General features: G+C 37.2%; 1 protein-coding gene across 2 annotated transcripts in view; it reads right to left on the bottom strand.

Annotated features, from left to right (window-relative positions):
- TOP2B (DNA topoisomerase II beta) overlaps positions 1 to 16514 on the bottom strand; it is a 129323-nt gene that overhangs the window by 7672 nt on the left and 105137 nt on the right. For both annotated transcript variants that reach the window (XM_037890409.2, XM_043540916.1), the window contains exons 22-31: positions 15607 to 15741; positions 14888 to 15088; positions 12985 to 13180; positions 12747 to 12838; positions 10741 to 10896; positions 10514 to 10597; positions 4461 to 4658; positions 3949 to 4096; positions 2333 to 2491; positions 438 to 642 (exon numbers count right to left, since the gene is read on the bottom strand). In XM_037890409.2, coding sequence (XP_037746337.1) covers positions 438 to 642; positions 2333 to 2491; positions 3949 to 4096; positions 4461 to 4658; positions 10514 to 10597; positions 10741 to 10896; positions 12747 to 12838; positions 12985 to 13180; positions 14888 to 15088; positions 15607 to 15741 — 1574 coding nt within the window. The remainder of the gene's footprint in view (positions 1 to 437; positions 643 to 2332; positions 2492 to 3948; positions 4097 to 4460; positions 4659 to 10513; positions 10598 to 10740; positions 10897 to 12746; positions 12839 to 12984; positions 13181 to 14887; positions 15089 to 15606; positions 15742 to 16514) is intronic.

The following is a 16514-nucleotide window of genomic DNA, read 5'->3' as shown; positions in this document are numbered from 1 at the left end:
TGAGAATATGCTGAGAGTCCCTTCCCTCCAATCTACTCGTACAGGAGGCACTCATAAGGAGGTTGCAGATGCTGTTTAGGAAATATGGGGGAGGATAAGGTTAAGCTAAATCTAGGTTCCAAAGCTGGCATGTCTGTATGAGGCTATCCCTCCCCAGTCTCCAAACTCCGGGAAGGAGGGGGTCAGGAAGTATTCCTAGAACACATTATGCTTCATTGACACACACAAGTGAAATGCACCTCCACCCCTCCCCAGCAGGTATAATTTGGCCTTTAATACCATCATTTTGTGTATGCATATTATTAACTTGTTAATCCATTGCCCAACTGTCCCCAAAATGATCTCCATGTTTCTGATTCGAGATGGACCAAAATCACTAAAGAGTTATCTTAAATTAAAAAATAATATTAAAGAAACTATTTGGTTACTGTACTTACTCTGGTGAAGGTTTTGATTTGACTGGAGAGAAGTCATATTCATCTTTATCTAAACTGTCTGATGGAACAAACTCATCCTCTCGGTCATTTATGACCGGAGATGCTTTTACTTTCAGTTCATCTAAATCATTATTATTGTTGGCATCATCGTCATCAGCATCATCTTCCTCTTCTGAGAAATCAAAAGTATACTTGGGTCTTTCAGCTAAGAAAAATGGAAAGCATTTCAATGTAGTTATTATTTTTATTATTGTAGCATATAGAATCATAGAAGATTAGGGTTGGAAGAGACCTCAGGAGGTCATACAGTGCAACCCCCTGCTCAAAGCAGGACCAACCCCAACTAAATCATCCCAGCCAGGGCTTTGTCAAGCAAGGCCTTAAAAACCTCTAAGGCTAGAGATTCCACCACCTCCCTAAGTAACCCATTCCAGTGTTTCACCAGCTTCCTAGTGAAATAGTTTTTCCTAATATCCAGCCTAGACCGCCCCCACTGCAAATTGAGACCATTGCTCCTTGTTCTGTCATCTGTCACCACTGAGAACAGCCTAGCTCCATCCTCTTTGGAACCCCCCTTCAGGTAGTTGAAGGCTGCTACCAAATCCCCCCTCACTCTTGTCTTCTGCAAACTAAATAAGCCCAGTTCCTCAGTCTCTCCTCGTAAGTCATGTGCCCCAGCCTCCTAATAATTTTTGCCCTCCACTGGACTCTCTCCAGTTTGTCCACATCCTTTCCGTAGTGGTGGCCCCAAAACTGGCCTCACCGGTGCCGAATAGAGGGGAATAATCATTTCCCTTGATCTGCTGGCAGTGCTCCTACTAATGCGGCCCAATATGCTCTTAGCCTTCTTGGCAACAAGGGCACACTGTTGACTCATATCCAGCTTCTCATCCACTGTAATCCCCAGATCCTTTTCTGCAGAATTTTGGATTTTGTTATATCTTTGCTTGCTAGATTGAAGAGCCTTCTATCAGTGTCCCAATGTGCTAGCCACTTCACAAATGAATAATAAAATGCAATCTATGTTTATGACAAGATGCAACAGGTAGAAAAAGCAAACAAATGGTGATCTGGGGGCTGAAAGGACAAGGTAATAAAATTAACAAATTTTGCATAAAAAGCAGAAATCACAGATTGCCAATGCCTAGCCATTGTCAGATGGCAGTGTTCTGTAGACACTAATCAATGCCATCTACATTCATCTCTTAAGGAAGGATGTGAAATCCACCTCTTAAAAGGGAACATAAATGACTGAACCCATCTCCATTCTTTATTATTATAAAGCTTGAGCAAACTGTTCCTAAATCCCTAAATTTATGAACAATTTTCAGGATACATTTCTCAGATGCTGTCTACCTCAGACTGCAGTATGTTCATATAGCAGGAGCTAAATATTTTAGAACAGATTGTGGTTTTTCTTTTGGTAGTTTTATAGTAGTCTGCCTCTGTTACCTAGTTAAAAATATATAATGTAGCTGCTTTGTAATAGCTGAATCTTGTTTCCATTTACCTGTTTCATGAGTCTTTTTTTTTCCTGTTAACTAGGAAGTATGGAGTTCTAGCAGCTGCCAGTCCACACTGCAAAACCTACTATTATAAAGAGTTAATTCCAAGAAACATTCATCTCTTAAGGAAGGATGTGAAACCTACTTCTTACGAGGGAACATAAATAACTGAATGTATCTACTTCTTTAATATAAAGCTTAGTGTTTTAAGCAGAATTTTAGCAGTATTTTAGAGCAGAATTGACAACACAAGCTATTTGCAGGTTATCAAGTCCCCTATTCAAAGTAAGGAAAGATCAGGATTAAAGATATTCTGAGAGGCATATTTAAGATTAAGTTTGCATATTCTATAATACACAGTGCTTCTTTTACAAAAAAAACTGGGAGTACCTGCAGCTCTTCTAAGCAAAGAGTCCCTTGGAATAATCACAGGTTCATTTTCTTCTAAATCACTTTCAGACTTGGATTCATCATCTGACCAAGGGTTTCGTTTCTTCACTTTTTTTGCAGTGGATTTTGTGGAAGATGGTGTTCTTCTCACCCTGGTACCTACAATAAAATGAAATACTTAGAACGGGGTAGGGGAGGGAGGGTGTTAAGGGGGCCGGGGGGAGGGGGAGCGGGGAAGGGGCACAGTGTTTTTTTCTTATTCTTTATAATGCCTAAAATTGGCTTCCTACATTTCTGTAAAAGCTTTTCTGAAAGGAGTATCAAGTTCTCATTTCCCTTTTCTTCCTGAAGGACATTTACCAATCTTTGAACGTCCCGGTAATACAACTTTACAGAAGAATGAAGCCCCTTCTCTTATACACACGCCTCTCCCTCTTTGTCTTTTACTTTCTCATTTTGCATCCTCTTTTTTGTTTGTTTGTTTAGTTTTTTGCAATCTATTTTTATTTTCTCTTTTTTGCTTTCCTCACCTATTTCTTGTATCACTAGAAGGTTACATGCTGCTTAGGACACAGACATCCATTGGTTATTCTGTGGTGCCAGGATACAAGTTCTGGCAACTGAGTTATTTGTTCTGAGAACAGACATGCATAGCCTGGACACTGAGCTGCTTCATGATGCTGTAGCTCTGTATGCATGAGCTATGGCCAGTGGTACTGGGGACCACTTCAAGAATATGACAGATATCCAAAAGCTGCCTTTTACTACTCACAGCAGCACATTTGTTCTTGCGAGTCAGGGGGCTTGTCTAGACTCTGGAAACCCACAGCTGTTCTAAGTGCAGCCTTGCCTCCCTGCTTTCACCTCTACCTCTGCAGTAATCTAACAACCCCAAAGACCATTAAAAAGAAGTTCTTTTTTTATAATTAAATAAATGTATTTTTCCACTCTATTTATACTCCCAAAACTTAAGCATTCTGGCACAATTTTTTTTAAATCGTCTTTGGAAAGAGACAAAATCTGGAAAAACTCAGCACAATAGTGGTATTTTTAGTCAATTACTAGTTACTAAAACCAGGAGGTTAGAATGGATATGATTATGCAACTAACTACAGCATTTATTACCTCGCCTACTGTCATTGCTACTTTGCTATTAAACTATGGTATAGCTTTTCTAAAGCACTTGGACATAACCTTAGCATGAGAAGGATTATATAAAGCTACACAGTGGTAATTATTATGGTACGTTTCTCCTGTGGCAATGCTTTTAAAAAAGCATATGGTCCCTTCTGGTACACTAATATAGGATAAAGCAAAAACGGTATGTTTAAGATTCCTACAGCCTCTAACAAACTAAAGGTACAAAAAAAAGTTGATAATATAATGAACATAAATATAGTACAAAGAAAAGGAGGACTTGTGGCACCTTAGAGACTAACAAATTTATTTGAGCATAAACTTTCGTGAGCTAGAGCTCACTTCATCGGATGAATATATATAAAAATATAAAAATTATAATATAAAAAAATATATATAGTACGTAGCTTTGGCCAGCCGTGTATCTTAATCTTATACAATATGTAATGAGTTTAATTACCAGTGTGCAAGTAACTTACCAGGCTCCTTTTTCTCCCTCTTGGTTTTAGGAGTTTTAGACACTGAGACAGATGTATTCAGTGAGTCCTCGCCGCCACCACCCTCTGCCGGGGTTACGCCAAATTCCTCATCAAATTCCATTTTTATTGCTAGAGAATCAAGATCACCCTAAAAATTAAAAAGGAGGTGGATAAATCTGTCGTGAAAAGAAATAGCAATACTGTGTGCTTCAGGACCAAACTGTAATATATTTATTAGTCTTTGCCAAAGAATAAACAGGCCAATACTGAGACTTGGTGGTGAAAAAAACAGCAGTAAGTAATTACAGTAAGCCTGCCAATATAAAGCAACCAGAAATTTAGTGCTGTCCTTTTTGTAGACTGTGGGCAATAAAAAGCAAAAGTGTCTTTATAGTTCCACTGGTCTAGTGGCTTGGATTCTTCAAACTTCTTCTGCAAACTGCTAACGTAAAAAGCAGTAGCACTTCCTACAGAACTAGCATGAAAATGATAAATTAAATATTTTGACTTGCCTTCTTCTTCTTTAGCAATTTCTTACTAGCATCAGCTTTCATGGCAGATGTAACCTGTGGAACTATTCTTCTACCAAATGGGGATGGCATGGTCTCTTCTAACTGAAGTTTCTTCATCTTGGGTTTACCAACTTTACCCTTTATTGGTTTGCCAGCCATGCCAGCCAAAATATCTTCTCTTTCTTGAGCTTCTACTTTCTAATGAGCAATAAAGGGAAAAACAGATATAAGTAACTTGTTAAACACAATTCATAGACTATAAAGGACAGCAGGGACCATTGGGACCACCTAGTTTAGATGTTCTCAATGGACTTCTCTGAATTAATTTCTGCTTGAACTAAAGCATCTCTTTTAGAAAAACATCCAATCTTGATTTTAAAACTTCCAGTGATGGAGAATCCACCATAACACTTGGCAAGTTATTCAACAGTCAGTGACCCTCACTGTTAAAAAACTGCACATTATTTCTAGTTTGAATTTGCCTAGCTTTGACTTCCAGGCACTGGATTTTGTTATATCTTTGCTTGCTAGATTGAAGAGCCTTCTATTATTTAATTTTGGTTCCCCACATAGGTACATATAGCCTGTGGTCAAGTCAACCCTTAACCTTCTCTTTGATAAGCTAAATAGATTGAGATTCTTGAGTCTTTCACTATAAAGGAATGTTTTCCAATTATTTAACCATTCTTGTGATCTTCTCTGAACCCTCTTCAATTTATCAACATCCTTCTTGAATTGTGGACACCAGAACTGGACACAGCTGTTGTACCAAATACAGATGTAATATAACGTCCCTACTTCTACTCAGTATTTCCCTTTTTATACATTGAAGGATTTCATTAGTCTTTTTGGTCACACTGGGAGCTCATGTTCAGCTGATTTTTCCACCACGATGCCCAAGTCCTTTTCAGGTTACTGTTCCCAGGACAGAGGTCCCCAACTTGTATGTATGGAATATATTCTTTGTTCCTAGTTGTATGACTACATTTGGCTGTATTAAACTGCACATTGTTTGCTTGCACCCAAAATACCAAGTGATCCAGATTGCTCTTTTTCAGTGCCATTTCTTCTTCGTTATTCACCACTCCCCCAAACTTTGTAACATCTTTATCAGTAATGTTTTTGTTTTCTTCCAGGTAATTAATAAAAATGTAAATAGTGTAGGGCCAAAAAACAATCCCTGCAGAACCCCACTAGAAACACACCCATTCAATGATGATTTCCTGTTTTCAATACGATTTGAGACCTATTGCTTAACCAGTTTTTACTCAGTTTAAGGTGTGCCATGTTAATTTTGCATCATTCTAGTTTCTTAATCAAAATGTTGTGCAGTAGCAAGTCAAATCCATGACAGAAGTCTTAAGTATATTACATCAACATGATTATCTTTATCAACCAAACTCATGATCTCATCAAAAATGATATAGTTTGACAAAATTAATTTTCCATAAACTCATGTGACTGGCATAATTATATTAGACCTATTTGGGAACTAGCTCAATTCTATAGACATTAAAATTTTGAGCATGTGAGGATTTTCTGTGCATTACAGTTAAGCTCAATTGTCTTTTTAACTTTCGGAATTACAGATTTCATCTAATTCTGGTCAGACTGATCCAAGTGTAGCCTGGAACCACTTTGGACAGACTGATCCAAGTGTAGCCTGGAACCACTTGACTTTACATTCAATATTCAAAGGTAATTATGCACAGTAATTATTCCAAAAATCACTTCTTTCAGTTTGTTCTTATTGCCACAGGTATGAGGAACAGAAGAAAGACACGCTGAGCAGACAGTATTTCGCATGAAAAAGGAAACCTGGGATAGGATCTGCAATTAACATGTAAGTAAAGAATCACAGAATCATAGACTTTAAGGTCAGAAGGGCCCATTATGATCGTCTAGTCTGACCTCCTGCACAATGTGGGCCACAGAATCTCACCTATCTACACCGGTAACAAACCCCTAACCTACGTCTGAGCTACTGAAGTTCTCAAATCGTGGTTTAAAGACTTCAAGGTGCAGAGAATCCTCCAGCAAGTGACCCGTGCCCGACGCTGCAGAAGAAGGCGAACACCCCTCAGGGACTGTACCAATCTGCCCTGGAGGAAAATTCCTTCCCGACCCCAAATATGGTGATCAGCTAAACCCTGAGCATGTGGGCAAGACTTACCAGCCAGACACCCAAGAAAGAATTCTCTGTAGTAACTCAGATCCCACCCCATCTAACATCCCATCACAGCCATTGGGCATATTCACCACTATTAGTCAAAGATCAATTAATTGCCAAAATTAGGCTATCCCATCATACCATCTCCTCCATAAACTTATCAAGCTTAGTCTCGAAGCCAGATATGTCTTTTGCCACCACTGCTCCCCTTGGAAGGCTGTTCCAGAACTTCACTCCTCTGATGGTTAGAAACCTTCGTCTAATTTCAAGTCTAAATTTCCTGATGGCCAGTTTATATCCATTTGTTCTTCTGTCCACACTGGTACTGAGCTTAAATAATTTCTCTCCCTCCCTGGTATTTATCCCTCTGATATATTTATAGAGAGCAATCATATCTCCCCTCAGCTCCTTTTGGTTAGGCTAAACAAGCCAAGAATCGTATATTGTGAATTACACCTAGCAAGGGACATCACAGGCAATAAGAAGAGCTTCTATAAATGCATTAGGAACAAGAGAAATACTAAGGAAAGTGTAGGTCCACTACTTATCAGGGAAGGGCAGCTCATAATAGACAACAGCAAGAAGGCAGAGGTGTTTAATGCCTATTTTGCTTTAGCCTTCACTAAAAAGAGTAATTGTGATTTTGTAATTGTAATATTAGTAACAGAGGACAGAACACAAGACAGAACAGGAAAAGAACAGATTAAACATTCAGATAGGTTAGATGTATTCAAGTCGGCAGGGCCTGATGAAAGTAGATCTCGCGTACTTAAGCTGAAGCAATCTTGGAATCATTAGTGATTATCATAGAGAACTCACGGAGGACAGGTTGAGGGCCCAGAGGACTGGAAAAGGCCAAATAGTATCTATCTTTAAAAAAGAGAAAAGGACCCAGAGAATCATGCACCAGTAAGCCTAACTTTGATAACTGAAAAGGTATTGGAACAAACTATTAAACAACTAATTTGTAAGCACCTAAAGGATAACAGGGTTATAAATAATAGCGAGCAAAGATCCGTCAAGAACAAATCATGCCAAACCAACCTAATCTCATTCTTTGACAGAGTTACTGGCCTACTGGATATGTGATATATCTTGATTTTTTAAAGACTTTTGTAAGACAGTCCCCCAAGACATTCTCATAAGAAAACCAGGGAAATGTGGCCTACATGAAATTACTACAAGGTGGATACACAACTGATTGAAAGACCATATTCAGAGAGAGTTATCATCAATGGCTCACTTTCAAACTCGGAGGACATAGCTAGTGGGCTCCAGTGAGGATATGTCCTGGATCAGGTACTTTGCAACATTTTCATTACTGCCTCAGATAATGGAGTGGAGAGTATGCTTATAAGATTTGCAGATAACACCAAGCTGGGAGGTGTTGCAAGCACACTGGGAAAACAGGATTAGAATTCAAAATGACCTTGACAATCTGGAGAATTGGTCTGAAATCAACAAATGAAATTCAATAAAGACAAGTGGAAAGTAGTACACTTGGGAAGGAAAAATCATATGCACAAATTCAAAATGGTTAGAACTGGCTAAGGCCAGGCAGTAGTACTACTGAAAAGGATGTGGGGATTAAAGTGGATCACAAATTGAATACGAGTCAACAATGTGAGACAGCTACAAAAAAGGCTAATATTCTGGGGTGTATTAACAGAAATATTGCATATAAGACACGGGAGGTAAATGACCCACTCTACTTGCACTAGTGAGGCCTCAGCTTAAGTATTGCATCCAGTTTTGGGCACATTTTAAAAAAAGATGTGGACAAATTGGAGACAGTCCAAAGAGCAACAAAAATGATAAAAGGTTTAGAAAACCTGACCTATGTGAAAAGGTTAAATAAATGGGAATGTCTAGTACTGAGAAAAGAAGATTGAGAGGGGGACTGGATAACAGTCTTCAAATACATTAAGAGCTGTTATAAAGAGGATGGTAATCAATTGTTCTTCATGTCCACTGAAGGTAGAAGAAGAATGGACTTAATCTGCAGCAAGGGAGATTTAGGTTAGATATTAGGAAAAATGTTTTAACTATAAGGACAGTTAAATACTGGAACAGGTTTCCAAGGGAAGTTATGAAATCCCTGTCACTGGAGGTTTTTAAGAACAGATAAGAAAAACACCTATCAGGGATGGTCTCGGTATACCTGGTCCTGCCTGAGCATGGGGGGGCGGGAATAGATGACCTGTTGAGGTCTCTTCCAGCCCTACCTTTCTATGATTATATGTAAGGCTGTCAAGCGATTAAAAAAATTAATCGCGATTAATCATGCTATTAAACAATATCAGAATACCATTTATTTAAATATTTTTGGATGTTTTCTACATTTTCAAATATAGTAATTTCAATTACAACACAGAATCCAAAGTGTACAGTGCTCACTTTATATTTATTTTTTATTACAAATATTTGCACTGTAAAAAATAAAATAAATAGTATTTACAAGTACTGTACTGCAATCTCTTTATCATGAAATTTGAACTTCAGGAGATACTGCTGTTCGCTTCTTGTTTACAATGTCACCTGAAAGTCAGACAAGGCATTCGCATGGCATTGTTGTAGCCAGTGTCGCCAGATATTTGAGACAGATGCGCTAAAGATTCATATGACCCTTCATGCTTCAACCACCATTCCAGAGGACATGCGTCCCTGCTGATGGCGGGTTCTGCTCGATAATAATCCACAGCAGTACAGACTGATGTGTGTTCATTTTCATCATCTGAGTCAGATGCCACCAGCATCCACGGTTGATTTTCTTTTTTGGTGGTTCAGGTTCTGTAGTTTTCGCATCAGAGTGTTGCTCTTTTAAGACTTCTGAAAGCATGCTCCACACCTCATCCCTCTCAGATTTTGGAAGGTACTTCAGATTCTTAAACCTTGGGCTGAGTGCTGTATCTATTTTTAGAAATTGGTACCCTCTTTGCATTTTGTCAAATCTGCAGTGAATGTTTCTTAAAACATGTGCTGGGTCATCATCTAAGACTGCTATAACATGAAATATATGACAGAATGCGGGTAAAACAGAGCAGGAGACATACAATCCCCCCCCGCCCCCCCAGGAGTTCAGTCACAAATTTAATTAATACATCATTTTTTAACGAGCGTCATCAGCATCAAAGCATATCCTCTGGAATGGTGACCAAAGCATGAAGGGGCATACAAACGTTTAGCATATCTGGCATGTAAATACCTTGCAATGCCGACTACAAAAGTGCCATGCAAACACCTCACTTTCTGATGACATTGTAAATAAGAAGCGGACAGCATAATCTCCCGTAACTGTAAACAAACTTGTTTGTCTTAGCAATTGGCTGAACAAGAAGCAGGACTGAGTGGACTTGTAGACGCTAAAGTTTTACATTGTTTTATTTTTGAGTGCAGTTATGTAATTTAAAAAAATCTACATTTGTAAGTTCATGATAAAGAGATTGCACTACAGTACTTGTATGAGGTTAACTGAAAAATACTATTTCTTTATCATTTTTACAGTGTAAACATTTGTAATAAAAATAATATAAAGTGAGCACTGTACATTTCATATTCTACGCTCTAATTGAAATCAATATATTTGAAAATGTAGAAAAACATCCAAAAATATTTAATACATTTCAAGTGGTATTCCATTATTAACAGTGTGATTAAAGCTGCGATTAATTTTTTTAATCAATCACATGAGTTAACTGCGATTAATTGACAGCCCCAATTATATGTTGATGAAAGAAAACAGCCATCCTGGCACGACATATCAAAAGATTTCCTGCTCCCAATTTATTGTACATTATTTCTATAACTGCTTTTTAAGGAAAACAATAACAATTAAAATGTTAATTCTTAATAAAAACTTATTCATAAATGTATTTAAACATACATCAAGCTCTTCAATGAAAGCTGCTAAATCTTCTTTCCAGAGATCTGAAGGAGACTTCCTCCGGAGGTCAGTGAGTTCTCTCCCCTAAAACATAAAGGTAGTATGTAGCAATTTAGGTTACTATATGAAGAATACCAAATTTGAACATTCACAATATAAATGCTTTATATTAGATCTAATGGTGCTGATGAAATGGTTTCAAAATGGTTTTTCCACAACATTCAAACCTTTGAATCTCTCTGTTTAATTAGATCTTCTACTTTCTCCTTAGTAAGACACCACAGAGACATGTTTAGGATGTAGTTAAAATCAGGGCCTGAGGTAGAGCCTGAAGAAGAGGAGGTATCATCATTCAGATTCTGTGTTTCTTCCTCTTCTGCTGCCTGCAATGAAATTGCATTCAAACTGTAATTTCAAATTATGATTTTACACATAATTTAGAACTATAAAAGAGACTGAATTAGATGGCAGTAAATTCCAATCACATTATACAACTGTCTCTTTCAGGAAAGGACACTAATATTTTAGTTGTTATCTGGAACTGCTTCCATAACCAAGGGTGTTATGAATTTTAGTTTTGGAGGGAATCAACATTTCTCCTTCTCTTACCAGAAATTCTATTATTAAATACCAAACACAAGATGTGTAATGGTAACATGATGATACATTATATATAATTAAAATATGGTAGCAATAAGAAAATAATTAAAACACACACACACACACAATATAAAACAAATAAAATTAAATAAATTAAATTAAAAATATTTAGATAAGTAAATAATTAAACAGCCAAATTCAATAGCAGCATTAAAAAAATAACTGATTAAAATTAAAAATCTTTTTCATAAGTATTTCTAACATTTAAAAGTTGGAAGATAAAGTGAAATCGACTATGAATCAGTTTAGGTCAAAAAGAGCTCTTAATCTTCTTACTCAAAGAAGTTACTTCAAATAAAACACTTCTAAAAATGAAATATTCTAGTAAATCTGACTCTGTCTTATACATAACTAAAAAGAACAAAGGTAATATTTATTTTGTATTCCAAAGGTCACTCTCTCATATGCAAATAAATATCATACTGTATGCTCAAAAGAACATAATGTCAGAGAATGATCAGTCATGCACGTATGGGTTGCATCAGTAAATTGAAGTGTAATACTCTGTAAACAATGTCTGAGGAGGCCAAATTATTGTTCCTCTGAACATGATTATTTTCACACAGGATTGGAAGGGGTTAAGATGGCCAGGCAGGCCAATTAATTCCACAGGCTGCACCAGGAGGACTCAGGAACCAGGGAACTAATTAGAAACTGGTTCAGCTGTGCAGAAATAGGCAGGTTGCTGGCAAGAGAAGGGGGCTGCTGGGAAAGGCTGCAAGAAGGCAGGTAGCAAGAGGGATGAGGGTTTGGAGCTAGAATACCCAGAGTAAGAAGATGAACCAGGTGTGGGTAGGAAGCCATCCAGGGAAGGAGCAGTGAGGGCTGAAAGAGGAAAGCCCAGTACTCCTGAGCTGAAGGCCCTTGGCCTGGAATATGGAGCAGAGGGCAGGCCCAAGTTCCCCTTCCAGCCACTGAGAGTGGCATCATGGGGCAGTGAGAGGGAAGACTGCCTAGGACTACTAGAGAAAAGGGACTGCACCCTGGAAGGGGGGAACATTGGGTGACCTGGCCAGAAGGCTGAGTCACAAAGAGGACACTGTGGGACAAATGAGGATGAAAGAGCTGCAGACCTGTGTGAGAGAGAATATGACAGCATGCAAGCTGCGGAAGGGGGCGTTGACCTCAAGAGCTAATCCCTAGAGTGACCAGGAGGCAGCGCCAGAACAGCAGTGAGCGGTGTGCCCTATGACAGATAACTGTTTACATTTCAACCTTGAATTAGCCCAGTTTGGGGTTTTTAAATGTACCTATATGCAGGAGACTGATATGTGGCAATGTTCTTACTTAGTTAATTTCTCTTCAAGATATTAATTTAAATGGTAAACTGGCAAAGGGAAGGAGAGAGAGAGAGACTATTTTTTTTATTGTCATTAACATACATGGACAAAAAAATATAACCATTTAAATTATACAGATGTTTATAGTTCTTAACACTAACCTAATAAATATTCATAATTCCACACAAGAATAATAAATCTTATCCATAACTATAAAACAATTTCCACATCTCTCCCCTACAAATACCACAATATTTAATCTGCAAAGAATCAAGAGGGACTCAGATCATTACCTTTTCTTGCGCTTCCTTCCAGGCTTTCACTGGGTCAGATTCAAAACCTCTCTGGACTAACATTTGAATCAAATCTCTCTTTGACCTATTCTCTATGTGTGAGAGACAAAATAAAAGTTTGGGTCAAGAAAACGGATGCCTTTTTGTCTATATGTTATTTTGATCTAAATTACTTCTCAAAATGTTTTTTCTACATTTATCAGTTCTAACTTGTAAGTTTAGAAATTTTTCTTCTTACCTATGGTAATTTTCCCCTGTATCTTCTCTAGAATGAAGCGAGCTTGATTGTTAAGCTTGGTAGATTCTGCCCCCAACATTCCTACAAGCCACTCTTTGCGTAAACTATAGTAATTTAATCGTAAATCAAAGAATTCTTTCAGAATATCTTGCACAGTTTCATACTTCTTCAGACATCCCATATGATCAAATAGCACCTACAGAAGATCCAAACAAAATAATATTTTTTAAGTTAAACACCACATAAGTGAGTTTATGTATATTCTAATGTTACATATACACATACAATGTATATAGAATTGGATTTTTAAAAAGTTTCTTACAGAGATGTAAATCAAGATTAACTGCATTGACATCACTGTAGTTTTACCTATGTACAACTGGTATGAGATCAAAATCAGTCCCTAACGTACAATCATACAGCACATGAACATGCACAGTGATAGAAACAAATCCCATCCAGCTAATGCACTAATGCTTTCAAACACTATTTGAAATATTTATGAACATCCCTGAATTTAGCAGAGGCATTCAGGGCCTAATATTAATATATATAAAGTAGTGCAGTCAATTAATCGCAGTTAACTCAAGGGATTAACTCAAAACAAATAAACTCAATTTAAAAAATTAATCGTGATTCATCAGTTTTAATCAAACTGTTAAACAATAATAGAATACTAATTGAAATTTATTATAAATATTTTGGATGTTTTTCTACATTTTCAAATATATTGATTTCAATTACAACACAAAATACAAAGTGTGCAGTGCTCACTTTATTATTATTTTTTATTACAAATATTTGCACTGTAAAAAAGATAGTTTTTTCAATTCACCTCATACAAGTACTGAAGTGCAATCTCTTTATCGTGAAAGTGCAACCTATAAATGCAGAATTATTTTTTTTACGTAATTTTTGCACTCAAAAATAAAACAATGTAAACTTCTGAGCCTACAAATCTACTCAGTCCAACTTCTTGTTCACCCAATCGCTAAGACAAACAAATTGGTTTACATTTATGGGCGATGCTGCTGCCCACTTCTTATTTACAATGTCACCCGAAAGTGAGAACAGGTGTTCGCATGGCACTGTTGTGGCTGGCTTTGCAAGGTATTTACGTGCCAGATATGCTAAACATTTGTATGCCCCTTCATGCTTCGACTTGTAGATTGCACTATTATATTAAACCCAGTTTCAGTTGAGTTTGTACTTGGCACAGATCAGCTGTGCCTCCACTGCCACTCCCAGTGCTACGGAGACAACACTGCTATTTATACTCATGCTAGCTCACTGAGAGCTAGTGCAAGTATATATGGACAAGCAGGGGAATCGCCCTCTCGCTCATAGTGTACAGATGTAGCGTAAGGTAAGGCGGAAAATAAGTTTTCATATGAAGAATATCTTTTATATTTAAATGTTATTGCCTAGCTGCCCAGCTTTTGGGTGAAAAGAAATTTAAATTGTCTAGCTGGCAGAAAAAAAAATGCAGTTACTTCAGGCTGAAAGATACCTGAGCCCTACAATGGATGTGCTTCTTCTGAGATCTACTGCATATTTTAAAGCCATTGAACCAAATTATTACTGTCATTCTATAATTACAATACGATATTAAATATTTTTTTAAGTATACAACATTGTCCAATGCACCAGATTTTTCTGATGAAGCTTCAAAATTTAAGTTTCACTGCCCAAAATGAATGAATAAGCCAGAGACAAATCTGTTATATCACAGAACTAACAACTTAAATGCTCAGTAATTCTTTTTGTTAGTAACAAAACATGAAAGAGATGTGCTATGTCATGTACTGGACCAATAAAGTGCCACCAGCAGGCCATCACAAAAACAGGTGAGCTCACAACAAGCTGCCGTAATGATTCTGGTAGTCAAACATAGAAAAGTTACCATAGAATTACAAGTAAGACTTGTTTGAAGTTTAAAGACTTTGTGCAATCCAGCAGCTTCTGCTTGAGCAAGTTTTTCTTCCGTCATTTTCACAACAAATTTCACAGTTGTATCAGTGTGGTACTCTTTGTAATCGGAAATTAATGCTGGTGTTTTTTCGGTCCCATTCAACATAGGTTCTAGCACTTGTTCTTTGTATACCTACAAGAAAGATAGCAAACAGTAGAAATGAACAACTTAAAGCAAAAATTGTAATTCCTCAACATGACTGAACAATGCAAATGGATATGCTCCAAAATCACACAATGTTAAGGGATTATAATGCCCGATGTCACCAAGAGTCACTCATAGAGCCACTTGGTAAAAAAAATTAGTATCTGAACCTTTTGACAAGACAATCTGCAGAATGCACACCAGAACTGGCACCAGTCGTGCAGGCATTTGACGTCCCTAAGCAAAGAATGGATGGCATGTTTAACGACATACAGAGAAGAAAAGGGATTGCAGATTAATTCAAGAATAAAAAATGGTATTCCTTACAGTAAAACACAGTAGGTAGCATGACAATAAACATACCTTCTACTCAGGCCAAGCAAAAGGAAACCCATGCTTTGTTTCCTGAAATGCATACTAACATCAGCCTAAAGAATTCATCTGAATATGTGATTAAGTAGCCTAGGAAAGTTGTTTTAAACTAAATTTATTTCATTGTAACTAACCTGGGTCCATGTTCTCACTGGAAGCTCTGTAATCTCTACTGTATTCCTGTCCACCACAAATATTTCACCACTAACTGCATACTGATTTTGACCAAGTTCCTGGATAGTTCCTTTAAAGTTTTTGTAGTTTGGAAGCTGCAAGTGCAAGTAATAATACAGATTAATAATGTTCTTCAAAACAAAAAGTTGGGAAGAATTATTTGTTTCACATAAAAGTGTAAGTTTGCAACACACTTTACAATACACTGCAGATATATTACAGTACAAACGAAAACAAACACATAAAATGGTGAGAACATATAATTAGAACCCTTTGTGAATAGGTGATACTTATTTGGAAGATGGAACTGCACCAGTGACCTTGAGTTTTTTAGAAAAATGCTAGTGTAGATGTGACATTATCTGATTAATATATGACCACAGATCATTGTTGTAATCACTGTTATAGATTTGCAGCAAATATTGTACAAAGGTTGACAAGTGAGGTGTCTATGAAAAGGTTATGTTTTGCTATCTGTATTCATGTATCATTTTTGTATGTGAAGTTTTAAGTATTGGAATATCCACCAGCTTTATGGGGATTGTCTGCCCTATTCTTTGCAGTTCACCCTAATTGAGTGACCATAGCTATCCCAACTGGGACACCGGTCACAGCCAGATATACCATGTACGATATCTGCAAAAATGTTATAATTTGCCAGATATGATAATCTTGTTTATATGTTTGTATCATCTTTGTATTATGAGTTATAGGTATGTACGTATGTCTGTATTTCAAACTTGTGCTATGCTTCTGGGTGACATTCCCAGACAGTTTGGCATCAGCACTGCCTAGCCTGCTTGATGGCCCATTAAGGACCATCAGCTATACAACTGACCCACTGAGAGAAGGCAGATACACCTTATGA

The sequence above is a fragment of the Chelonia mydas genome, chromosome 2 (assembly GCF_015237465.2).
Source record: "Chelonia mydas isolate rCheMyd1 chromosome 2, rCheMyd1.pri.v2, whole genome shotgun sequence".
Lineage (NCBI taxonomy): Eukaryota > Metazoa > Chordata > Testudines > Cheloniidae > Chelonia > Chelonia mydas.
The sequence above is the reverse complement of the archived record's forward strand: the minus strand, read 5'-3'. Positions and strand labels throughout refer to the sequence as shown.